The sequence below is a fragment of the Scomber japonicus genome, chromosome 23, assembly GCF_027409825.1.
Source record: "Scomber japonicus isolate fScoJap1 chromosome 23, fScoJap1.pri, whole genome shotgun sequence".
Lineage (NCBI taxonomy): Eukaryota > Metazoa > Chordata > Actinopteri > Scombriformes > Scombridae > Scomber > Scomber japonicus.
In genome coordinates this window covers 9,275,152-9,287,617 of record NC_070600.1, presented here as the reverse complement: position 1 = coordinate 9,287,617, position 12,466 = coordinate 9,275,152, and the positions used below count along the sequence as shown (strand labels likewise).

Sequence of the window (12,466 nt, the reverse complement as noted above, 5' to 3'; positions counted from 1 at the left end):
TTTTATTATTAAGAAAACCATAACGATAGAGTTGGTGCTTTTATTTTGAAAACAGGAAGCGAACATACCCTCGCTGTAACTGACTTGAAACCACCGAGGTACATTACATTGTAACGCCAGTGGGAGTAGCAGCAATGTCTCTGCATGTACTGCCTAATCCTAAACACCGATTGGCTTGTGTATGGTGTCGTCAGAAGCAGGAGAGGCTCACGGTCGTAAACATCTAGTCACTGAGATGGACGTGCAGGTCAGGAAATGACGTAAACGGACCGTATATGGTTTGTTATTTGTGTTATTACATTACGTGTTGGACTAAATACATGGACATATTGAGGAAAATATTCCGGTTTTATGAAAACGGATTTCATATTTCACAAGAATGGATACTTGGCGAGCTGTACAGAAAGTCCTGAGTCATAAGATGATCGTTGTGGATAAAGGGAAGACTTTGAAGGTATGTAGGCATTATAGCTTTTTCTCACTTAGCTGAGTGGCTAGCCGAGCTAATCGGTAATACTATTACGGCTGTGAGCAACCATATACGTCGTGAGTGGTCTTGAATGAATCAGAACAATCTAAGCTTTCCAACAATGTACGGCATGAGTATATATGTTTAAGGGTTGGTGTTTAAAACATTCAGAAGACCGTGTGGCTACCTCCTAACATCCGTCCCGTCCCGTGAACGGAACAGCGTGCGTTAAGAGGTTAATGATCAAATATCAAAATCCGAATAGCGTCAGAAAGTCAACCCACTCTCCACATTTCCATTGCTACCGTTTTGATACTTCATGGTACACAAACAAATAGCATCTCATATGAAAGCTAAGACCCTGGCGAGTTCAACAGTACCACTATTATTGCGCTAAAACTCAGTGAACCAGCAGCATACAAAGGTAAACAACCACTTATTTACAGCTACTAACAGATATTCTGTCTTACCTTCGAAGTTTTGTGATGAAAAGTTGTACTTGAGAGCAAAATACGCTGGTTTTAGTAAGTCCAACACGGCTCTGCTTGTTTACAACTCCATTTCACCCAAGGCCTGTACTACGAAACTGGATTAACCTATCCAGGATCTCTCTCCGTTACCTTCGCAGTCCAGAGGCCTGTACTACGAAGCTGGATTTTCTCTTATCGAGGTAACTTCAGGGTTAACCCTGGGTTTTCCGTACTACGAAGCTGGTTCACTTCTTACCGGGGTAAATCACCATGGTAACTTATGCTGATCGGCTAACCTGCTCCGGAGCAGGTTAATGTTCTGGATAAGAGATCAGCGAGTATAAAAGCACCGCCCCCTGACCAATCAGCTCTCTTAGAAAATGACCTGCCCATTCTTAAAAGATCCTGGCTGTCAACATTGGTGCGCGGATCGCGAGAGGAGCGCTTAGGAGAGAAAGAGTTTTTAGGGATAGATGCAATTTTTTAATTGGCCAAAATATATATTTAAAAAATAATCATTGAGGCACGTGGGGGATATTATTCTGTATGTTATACAGTTGGTTTGAAATCATTCACTCAAATGGTTGAAGCGCATAATAGGTTTGTATTTTGAATGTTGAATATTAAACTAACTTAATGTCTCTTATGAAAGGAAGGGCACTGAGGAAGCGCTCTGCCCCAAACGTCTGTGCCGTAATAAAGTGACATTGTGTGATCAGAGTGCTGTCCGTTTATATTGTCTGATAAATTAATATTGTATGATCTCATGAATTTACACATTAACAGAGTCGGCAATTTTCTGCCAGCATTCCTTCCTGGTTTTTGCTGCAGCAACAGTGTTGCTTTTGGCCTGGATGATGTGTTTGAATTCTTCATATTTATGAAGAATAATTGTCTGCTCCTCCATGGTAAAGTAGTCTGCTCTGCAGGGTTTCTGCATGTTTGTGATTGGTCAGACGCTGCAAACACCTCCCCTTTATGTGAACGCGCAGAGATCCAGATGGGAAAACCCTGGGTTGATTTACCGAGTTGATATCCAGCTTCGTAGTACCGCTTATCCTGGACTGCGAAGATCTGGTTAAGTCAATCCAGGTAACGGAGAGATATCCTGGGTAGGTTAATCCAGCTTCGTAGTACAGGCCTCAGAGGCCTAAGCGGTACTACGAAGCTGGTTATCAACTCGGTAAATCAACCCAGGGTTTTCCAATCTGGATTTCTGCGCGCTCACATAAAGGGGAGGTGTTTGCAGCGTCTGACCAATCACAAACATGCAGAAACCCTGCAGAGCAGACTACTTTACCATGGAGGAGCAGACAATTATTCTTCAACAATATGAAGAATTCAAACACATCATCCAGGCCAAAAGCAACTCTGATGATTCAGCTAAAGCCAGGAAGGAATGCTGGCAGAAAATTGCCGACTCTGTTAATGTGTAAATTCATGAGATCATACAATATTAATTTATTGGACAATTTTAACGGACAGCACTCTGATCACACAATGCCACTTTATTATGGTACAGACGTTTGGGGCAGAGCGCTTCCTCAGTGCCCTTCCTTTCATAGACACATTAAGTTAGTTTAATATTCAACATTCAAAATACAAACCTATTAACCTTCAACCATTTGAGTGAATGATGTCAAACCAACTGTATAAAAGACTAATATCCCTCATGTGCCTCAAGGCTTATATTACAAATATATATTTTCGTCAATTTTTTACAATTACAATAAATAAATACTGTTATTATGCTCCCTGACACTTTGATCTCAGGATGTCAAACCTACAGAATAATATCCCTCATGTGCCTCAATGATTATTTTTTAAATATATATTTTGGCCAATTAAAAAATTGCATCTATCACTAAAAGCTCATTCTCTCTTAAGCGCTCCTCTCGCGATCCGCGCGCCAATGTTGACAGGATCTTCTAAGAATGGGCGGGTCATTTTCTAAGAGAGCTGATTGGTCAGGAGGTGGTGCTTTCATACTCGTTGATCTCTTATCCAGAACATAACCTGCTCCGGAGCAGGTTAGCCGTTCAGCATAAGTTACCATGGTGATTTACCCCGGTAAGAAGTGAACCAGCTTCGTAGTACGGAAAACCCAGGGTTAACCCTGAAGTTATCTCGATAAGAGAAAGTCCAGCTTCGTAGTACAGGCCTCAGGATAAGCGGTACTACGAAACTGGTTATCAACTCGGTAAATCAACCCAGGGTTTTCCAATCTGGATTTCTGCGCGTTCACATAAAGGGGAGGTGTTTGCAGCGTCTGACCAATCACAAACATGCAGAAACCCTGCAGAGCAGACTACTTTACCATGGAGGAGCAGACAATTATTCTTCATGAATATGAAGAATTCAATCACATCATCCAGGCCAAAAGCAACACTGTTGCTGCAGCAAAAGCCAGGAAGGAATGCTGGTAGAAAATTGCCGACTCTGTTAATGTGTAAATTCACGAGATCATACAATATTAATTTATCAGACAATATAAACGGACAGCACTCTGATCACACAATGATCAGACATTAAGTTAGTTTAATATTCAACATTCAAAATACAAACCTATTATGCGATTCTGAGTGAATGATTTCAAACCAACTGTATAACATACAGAATAATATCCCTCATGTGCCTCAATGATGATTTTTTAAATATATATTTTGGCCAATTAAAAAATTGCATCTATCCCTAAAAGCTCTTTCTCTCCTAAACGCTCCTCTCGCGATCCGCGCACCAATGTTGACAGGATCTTTTAAGAATGGGCAGGTCATTTTCTAAGAGAGCTGATTGGTCAGGAGGTGGTGCTTTTGTACTCATTGATCTCTTATCCAGAACATAACCTGCTCCCGAGCAGGTTAGCCGTTCAGCATAAGTTACCATGGTGATTTACCCCGGTAAGAGGTGAACCAGCTTCGTAGTACGGAAAACCCCGGGTTAACCCTGAAGTTACCTCGATAAGAGAAAATCCAGCTTCGTAGTACAGGCCTCCAGTGCCAGCCTACAGTAGCTGCACCGGAACAACAGACAACCCTGGCAACCCGCAATTCTGGCCGTTAATTGGCTGGTACAATGTACACAGAACGTGTCAGAACGTCATTGTCGAACCCATCAAAAAATTTTAAAAATATTAATTCAGACTAAATATTTTTTTTTATGGAAAAGCAATATTTTCATTCTGTACCCCTCAAAACGCCCCGTGGCTGTATTATTGAAAAAATATATAGCTTTTAATAAATATTCTACATATTAAACCTTTAATATTGCCATAATTTAGCGATTTAGACCACAATGACTCATTCAAAAACAAGGGGTGACTTAGTATTTCTAGAAAGAAGTTGATGCTTTTTTAATATGAATCATTTGGAGGCAGCATATACCTGCTCTTGGTGACATTGTCCACATCGGCTTCAGCTTCAACCTGTGGTAGTTACCACATTGTTCAACCATGTTAGTATTGTGTATTATGTCTTACTAGAGTGGCTTATTACTAGATACACCTGTGCTTTTACAGCTATGACTTGTCTGCTGTAGAAGTCTATGGTCATCCTTATGTCACACTTAAAACATTTATCAAACTTTTATCACTTAGCAGTTTCACATGCTGTAAATAAAGTGGTCTATACTGCTTGATGCTGCTGTGATCACTCAGTGTCCATACATGCCCTTTGTTTTTGTAAGGTTACATCTAAATCTGTTCAGTGTTGCTTGTGACAAGGATTGTTATGAACAAGCTTTGCAAAGAAATCAATGTCTTCAATTCAGTGCACTATAAAGTTTCTCCTGACGAATGGCAATATAATAGCTGACAGAATTGGCCTGCAATATTGCCACAATATTGCTTTTCCATCATAATTGCTGCCCCAACACCTCCATTTTCCACTCCACTTTCTCTTTGTCTTTGACCCCTTCTCCCCTTCTCAACCGCCCCTCCCCCCATCCTCCCCTCCTCTCTCCCCTGTCCTCCCCCTCTCCTCTCCACCTCTCAAGCTGAAAAGACAGTAATCAGAGCTCATTGATTCAGGGCTGACAACAACATCATCATCACATCTTTGAACTTGTTTCAAAAGCTGAAGTAGGCGCTCCTTCCACAAACCTGCTGTTCAAGTACCAAAAAAATACAACAAATCAATCACATATGCAATATCCTTTATTGGAAATAACCAGCTTCAATCAGAACAAGAAACTAAAATCAAACCTACAGTTAAATTGAAAAGAAACATTCAAATCGTCTCTGTTTTTGTGACTAAATTGAACTCAAAGAATTTAAATACTTTTGTTATCCCTTAAGTGCAAAGACTGCTGTGACTTTCGAGTTGTATTTACAGTGAGCACAACTGACTGAGCTGTCTTGGCTTCAATAATTGTTACTATTAAACCGTTTCCTAGAGAATAGGAGAGCTTTGCTTTTATTAAACTACAATAGAGGATTAGAGGAATTTGTATTTGAAGATTACATTCACGCTGAGTAGATTTCTGTTTCTGCAGAGCAAATGTCAGCACATATACTTGTGAAAATTGTACTGCATATAAAATGGTCCTAATAGGATTCTGACTAGACTGACAGGAAGTGATGGCTTCTATGTGATGTGTAGCCTCATGGGTGATTGTTTTGTGTGCTGCTATGCTTTCTACAATAATCCTTCTGGCAGCTCCTTGATCACTTGGCCTTTTTGCACCTGCATGATTTGTGTGTGTGTGTGTGTGTGTGTGTGTGTGTGTGTGTGTGTGAGTGTGTGAGTGAGTGAGAGAGAGAGAGAGAGAAAGAGAGAGAGAGTTTAATCACTATTATGTCCGAGGTGAGAGGAAAAAAAGAGAAGTGAAAAAATGTTGTTTCTACGGTAACCAACATGTCAGCAAAGGAGAGTGGTGCACCTTTGTTTTTCCAGGTGAGTGCACACACACACACACACACACACACACACACACACACACACACACACACACACTATAAGATTACAGGTAAAAGTCTACACCTATTCTTAAGTCATGAGTACAGACACTGACCACAAGTTAGACAGGCCAGGGGCCAATCACAGTGGAGTATTTCAAACCAAAGGACCAGACCCTTCAGAGGAAAAGGTTAATTATTGGGTTTAAGGACTGAACCATGTTCCTCCTGTGAGAATCCTCAGCTGCAGTATAACAGACTTAATGAGAACTAGAAAGGGCAGCGAAGACAAATTGATGCGATTTTCATTCTTTAAATTAACATCACGGTTTTCAGATTGCCTTACAACCTTAACGGTTTATTGGAGTAATGATCATTGCAATCAGCATTAAACAGCATGTAAAATAATCTACCATTCACACAAAACAACTTTGTTTGTTGTAGTTTAGTTTTTAGTTAAATAGGACACAGATTGAACTTGTACAATCACTAATTTAGATATCGATTACAAGCAACTTTAACTTACACACTATGATTGTCTTTTCCAAACCTTTCATCAATTCAGCTTTACGTCCCTCCTTGACTTTGTTATGTTTTCTACTGAGGAAATCCAAGAAAAGGACATATGTTTAACTGTACAAAATCTAATCTAATCTGCTCTGATTTCAAGTGCCCCATCTACAGTAACTTTAAGCCCCCAAATCAATCAGGTGACCATACCCAGGCCAATCATGAGTCTCTGAAACCAAATCAATAGTTTTTAACCCGGGAAAGTATTTTTCTTGTTATTTCTCTCTCCATCTGTCTGTCTAACAATCTCTCATTCCCCTCCATCTGCCTGTCTGGTTGCTAGGATACAGTTGGTCTCCAGGTCGTATGTCGGCCCTAAAAGGAGCATGTAAATTACAAACGTGCCAGCAGTACAGACATGAAATGATGTGGCACTGATGGTCACATATAAAGAGATTCTCCCATTTGGATTTAGTTGCGAGGGACCTCACGACATTGCAAAAGCAAACAAACACGGAACTTCTTTTTTAGCCAAATAGTGCTGAATTTGATAGTGAGAAGGTAGAGCAGTTTTCATCATGACAAACGAAAAGCACTTGAGTTTAGAAAGGAAAATGGGGAGAGACACGAGCAACATTGTTTTTCTCTTCTGCAGAAAGGTGGAAGTAAAATATAAAAGGTCAAATAATGTTGTGTCATGGAGTGTCTGCCCTTTTTGTCTGATTCCTCGCAAAGTTAGAAGTTTATAAAACCTAAGAGTTTTGCAAATGTCTAAATGTCTGAAAGGAAGTTTACTTATAAACATGAGCGCAGTTGGTTTGGACGTAAATGTCTTATTGCAGGTCTAAAATGAGCTAAAGCTGGTTGAAAGTCATGTAGGGTGTTTTCATTTGGGATTGAATTTACATGGTTGAAACCATGCTGTTACTATGTGTTAACACTGCAATCAGCTACACTGATGCACCGTATGAATGGTGCAAGATGCTCTGGTTGTATCTATGTAACAATTTTCAAAAACAGCTGCGCTCCAGGCACTTGTCAGGTGTGATTCACAAAGTAAACAATCAGAAACCCAAAAAGCTTTCTCACTCTGAAAGATGTCTCTGCCTTTGTATTCAATTACATAGCTGAGCACAAAGACAGATGTTTTGACATAGGCACCTTCTTCAGCGTGAACAAACCATATTACACCTAGGGTAATTCTACCTGCTCAATTAAACCAGGTGCAGGTGGTACTGATGGCACTGATTAGAGTTCACACACGTCTATTAGAGATACTCAAAACAAAGACCAAAACCTAAAGAATGACAATGAAACAACTATAGTGGCTAGCTACTGTAGAGGAGCAAACATTCATGCAAAAAAATACAAATATGTATAATCACACATTTACACAAATTAACACACGTTAATTAAACTCCAACATCTGGACTGCTACCATCAAACTCATTGTATGCTTCTATTAACTGATGCTCAGGACACTGACACCCTCCATATCTATCCAACATATCAGCTGCCTGTTGACTGAAAACATGTTCATCCCTGTAGATTGTCTTAAACCTGCAGAGTTGACTAAATGGCTTTTTTTTTAAAGAACTAGCATGATAACTAGAAGGTAATACAAATATTTTCTATATTTTGTTGATGCTAGCTTTCCAAAGGCCTTACACAATGTAACATCCACAAATCTTCTTCTACTCTACCAGATCACTCTCAGAAATCCAATTGATGTTATTCTAGGGAGTCATGCAGGGTCAACTTGTGACTATTAGACTGCAGTGTCATAACAAGGAAAAACAGGAACATTGAAAAACAAACCTTTGAGTCTGAAGACAAAGTGTAGTGAATACAAAGTTGTGACAAAGTGGCTTGTGAGTGAGTTTAGTAGGAAGTAACTGTCATTATGGGACTATGTTTTGAATTAATGTGCCATGGGCAGTCAGCCAATTCAATCCTCCAGCCCCGTTCATCATGCTAAACAAAACCAAATGAAAGGTGCACTATATTCAGTAGAATATCAGCATAAAGACCTGCTCCATGGTTCATATGCAATGCTAACAGAAAAATGCCTCTGACACAAACTCAAGCCAAACAGCTCCATCTCTAAAAGCCACACCAAACAGTAAATGTCACCTACTCCTGTTTTGAAGCCCCAAATGTGTATTTTGACCATCACTATCTCCAGTTTTTAGAGCCAGAAGTGACCATATTAGGTCACAAGGGTGCAGCTGAATCTAATGCCTCCTGCTAGCTTGGTTAGCACAGCGCATTTACGGTCTACGGTTAACTGCAATAATTCTAATGCTAATTTTCACTAGCAAAAAAACAGGCGTAAAAACATTATTAGAAAATGTACCTTCTTGCCTACTAAGACTTCTTAGAGGGTCTTTAAGTACAACCAAATGCTGAACAAGACCAAAATGTTACAATTAACTGATAACGCACTGAAATAGTGATGGCTATACCTATACTTTGTGAATCTATAGGTTCACGCCATGCTTACGTTACCTAACCAATGTCATTGCCGTGGTAACGACTTGCTTGTGAGGTCATCCACCTGTCACTCATATATATACTATATAGAGACCAGGGTGTAAACATGTTCATTTCTGCTGTAAATTTGGGCATTTTAAGATTGGGGTCTATGGGGATTGACTCACTTTTGTAGCCAGCCCCAAATGGCCATTTGAGGAACTGCAGTTTTTGGCACTTCCGCATTGGCTTCATTTTTCAAGATAACAGGCAGTGAGAGGAGTCGACCTGCTGCGTCTCTCCTCATACACAGCAAGTGATAATGACTGTAAGGATGAGTTACAGTGATAGAGAGTAGAGACGGTAAAAAGAAAATGAAACAGCTGGACACACACTGAGTCCCATGTCGTTGCCTATATGAGTGTTTGTGTGTGTGTGTGTGTTTGGTCTGTCATAAGCTACTTCCAGGGACAAATTTCACACTTCACACAGTTAATTGGGCATGGCTTGTCCCATTGGGAACAAAAGCTGTGTTATCATTTGAGAAAAATATGATTTTTGGGTCAGCAGTTAAGGTTAGGGTTAGGTTTAGGCAAGTAGTGGTTATGGTTAGGGTTAGGATAAGTCTCCAGGAAATAAATGTACATCTATGTAATGTCCCCAAAAGTGACCATGATCTGTGTGTTTATGTGTGTGATAGAGGGTCCTCTTCATTGCAGGCCACAGAGACCCAGAGGATCTATGGATGTCACTCCGTCCAGAGACACAGTGTTCTCAGTTGTCAAGGTTGATTAGTTGCATGATGAATCCAATTTCCCCTTCTCTCCTCATCCTCTTCTTCATCGACTGTCTTCTGGTCATTTGCCCACTTGTCCTCTCCTACCTATTAATCGACTCTCTTATCTTCTCTCTCCTTCCCCCCATTATTCTCCAGGCTTTGCTCATTGCAGACATTTGTTATCCATAAGTCATTGCCAATCAAGACTTTCACAACACAGAAACAAAGTTCAATATTGTCACCGAATATTTTAGATACAGTGAATCAGGGAAGTGTGCTCCATATCTGTAGAATTAGCAATAGGAAATGTACTTTTTAAAGCGATCATGTACTTTGATGGTAACTTGTGCCCCTCAGCAACACCCAGTTTATGTAATAAGTTAGAAGCCACAAGCATTTGCCAACTGCAAAGACCGTGGTGTCACCTTATATGACTCTGCTTCGTAAAACTATTTTCAGCCAGTTGTGAACAAAAACCAATTCAATCAATACAATTTTTTAAATGTTAGAATAAAATCCATTTTCATGCTGTGATCACATTCTGTTACAATAACCTGTTCATGATAATAACCATAACCAGTTAATCTCTTACCACTCACACAATAATAAAACCAATTAAATCTGCATATAAACAAGCTCTTCCTGTCCTGGACAATAAACCTAAAATCTACCATCATTGTACTTCCATTGTCGTATTGTTATTTTCATGGATTATTTAACATCTGGCCAACTGACAACAGCTGAAAATTAGTTTTTTGGCTGAGACTAGCAATCATCATGTGCAAATAAATGAAACGAAAAGACATTTGAACTGTTGATCAAGTCAGAGAGTTCCAGAAAGATGCAGCACAGGGCGTCAAAGAAGGACAGTTTTAGGGATTCACATCACTGCTGTAATTATAACACCATATGCTGTGTGTGTGTGTGCATAATGTCTCTCTTTTGTGGATTTAATTGTACTTCACTTTTGCTCTCTATCACACGCACGAGCATAAACAGATGGCAGATAAATAGTATGATAAATGTGAGCCCATGCTAGTTTGTGTATGTGTGTGCGTGTTTCTTTTTTTAAGAGAGTGCTTTGTTGGACTGGTTTGAGCAAGAAAACTGATCAGACACAGACACACACACTCGATTTTTATGATTGTCTCAAGCAGTGTTATGAAACAGTGATATGAGCCAATAAAGCTCAATCTACCATCATTCTGACAGCGTCGCTCAATACTGTCAGCTCACACTGGCAAAGCCTCATATCAAACAACAGTCTCCATGTGGTCAGACAAAGGTCAGCTCACACAATAATTGACCATGAAGAAGAAAATATTTTTCTATCTACTCTATCACATTAACCTCCTCCACTTTCTGTCCAGTTACCGCTCTACCGGAGATCTCTATCTATCTACTGAGACAGCGCTCATTCACCCTGTTGAAAGTTTAAATGATGTCATGTTGATAAGCCTGTAAAGCACTCGGTCTCAAAATTGAAAATATTTCAAATTTTGAAAATATTTCAATTTTGAGTAGTAATTGGTGACATTTTTAAGGAGATGGTTGACATCATGAAAGTTTTTTTAATAAGCAGGAGAACAACAAAGTCATCTTGAACAGCGATAGAAACTGCAGATGAAGAGACCGATAACAGAGCTCCACCTACAGAAACTACAGAGAAAAGATGCTGCGGTGCTTCTCCGCACTGTTTGATTGGCAGGTCACCGTTGTTGCCCTTAGAGTCAAGGGAATACAGCAGGGAACGGAATAACTTATTGTTGCTTCAAATAGGAAGGGCTTCTCACAGCAGGAGGGGAGTATGAAGTGTCTAATCATTCTCACAGAGGCGGACATCAAAGTGACTGAAAAGGAGGCTGCTGCCTTCAAGGCTCAGGAGGTCGAGAATGTGTCAGCTGTGAAGTGTTAATAATATGAGCGCAGGAATTTATAAGAAAAGTCTAATTATTGCTTGACTCTCACAGGCCTGCGTGATTACGATGTGGAGGAGGTTTTTTGTTGTTCAGGTCCCACGAAGAAGATAAATGACTAACCTCCTACCTGTAGCACTTACCTGTGTACCAATGAAATACCTTGAAAAGAGTTTACTTTAGATGCTTCATTATGCTTTGAACTGATGATGATGCTTACCTTGAACAACCCAACATTTGGGTTGATATTTTGGTGGTGGATTTTAGAAGTGATTTTAATACATACTGTACTGTATAAGCACCTCAGAGATAAGCTGAGGTTACCTGACCTGAGAACATTTTAAATCCTGCATTGTTTACATCCATATTTAGTAGCTGGCATTCTTCCTATCTCCCACCTTGCTACAGTAATTGTATGTTACCACAACTGTCAATAAGTGGAACAGCGTGAATGTATATTGTGTACATTCATTCATGATACAAATTAAACACGGACCTACTTGTAAAAACATCACTCCATAACACTAGTAGTGAAAAACTCCACAAGGCACCTTTAATTTTACTATTTTGTCAGATTGATTAATAAAATGTACTTACGTGCTGCCTTGAACTGTAATGTACTTTCAGATCCAGGCACAGGCAGGAGCAGCAATATATATTAATGCATGCACTTTGCTATAACAGTAGGCTTATACGCCTTACTCAGATATGTGTGGATTGAAATGATCAGCTGCACACTGCGTCCCTTACCTCCTCCACTTTCCTTCTCTTCCTCTTCAATACTGTTCTTAATGCTGTCGTACTCCTCATCGATGTTCTGGTTGCCTCGGATCTGACTGAGCACGCGGCGGGCCTTCTGGGTCAGCCCACACTGGATTAACCAGCGAGGGCTCTCCGGCAGGAACAGGAATCCGACAAACTGGAGCATGGCGGGAATCACCGACAGCCCCAACATGTACC

General features: G+C 40.1%; 1 protein-coding gene across 1 annotated transcript in view; it reads right to left on the bottom strand.

Moving 5' to 3' along the window:
* Positions 1–12,466, bottom strand: part of LOC128353289 (proton myo-inositol cotransporter) — a 63,748-nt gene that overhangs the window by 38,047 nt on the left and 13,235 nt on the right. The window contains exon 3 of the mRNA XM_053313979.1: positions 12,257–12,465. Within this exon, the coding sequence (XP_053169954.1) occupies positions 12,257–12,465 (209 nt within the window). The remainder of the gene's footprint in view (positions 1–12,256; position 12,466) is intronic.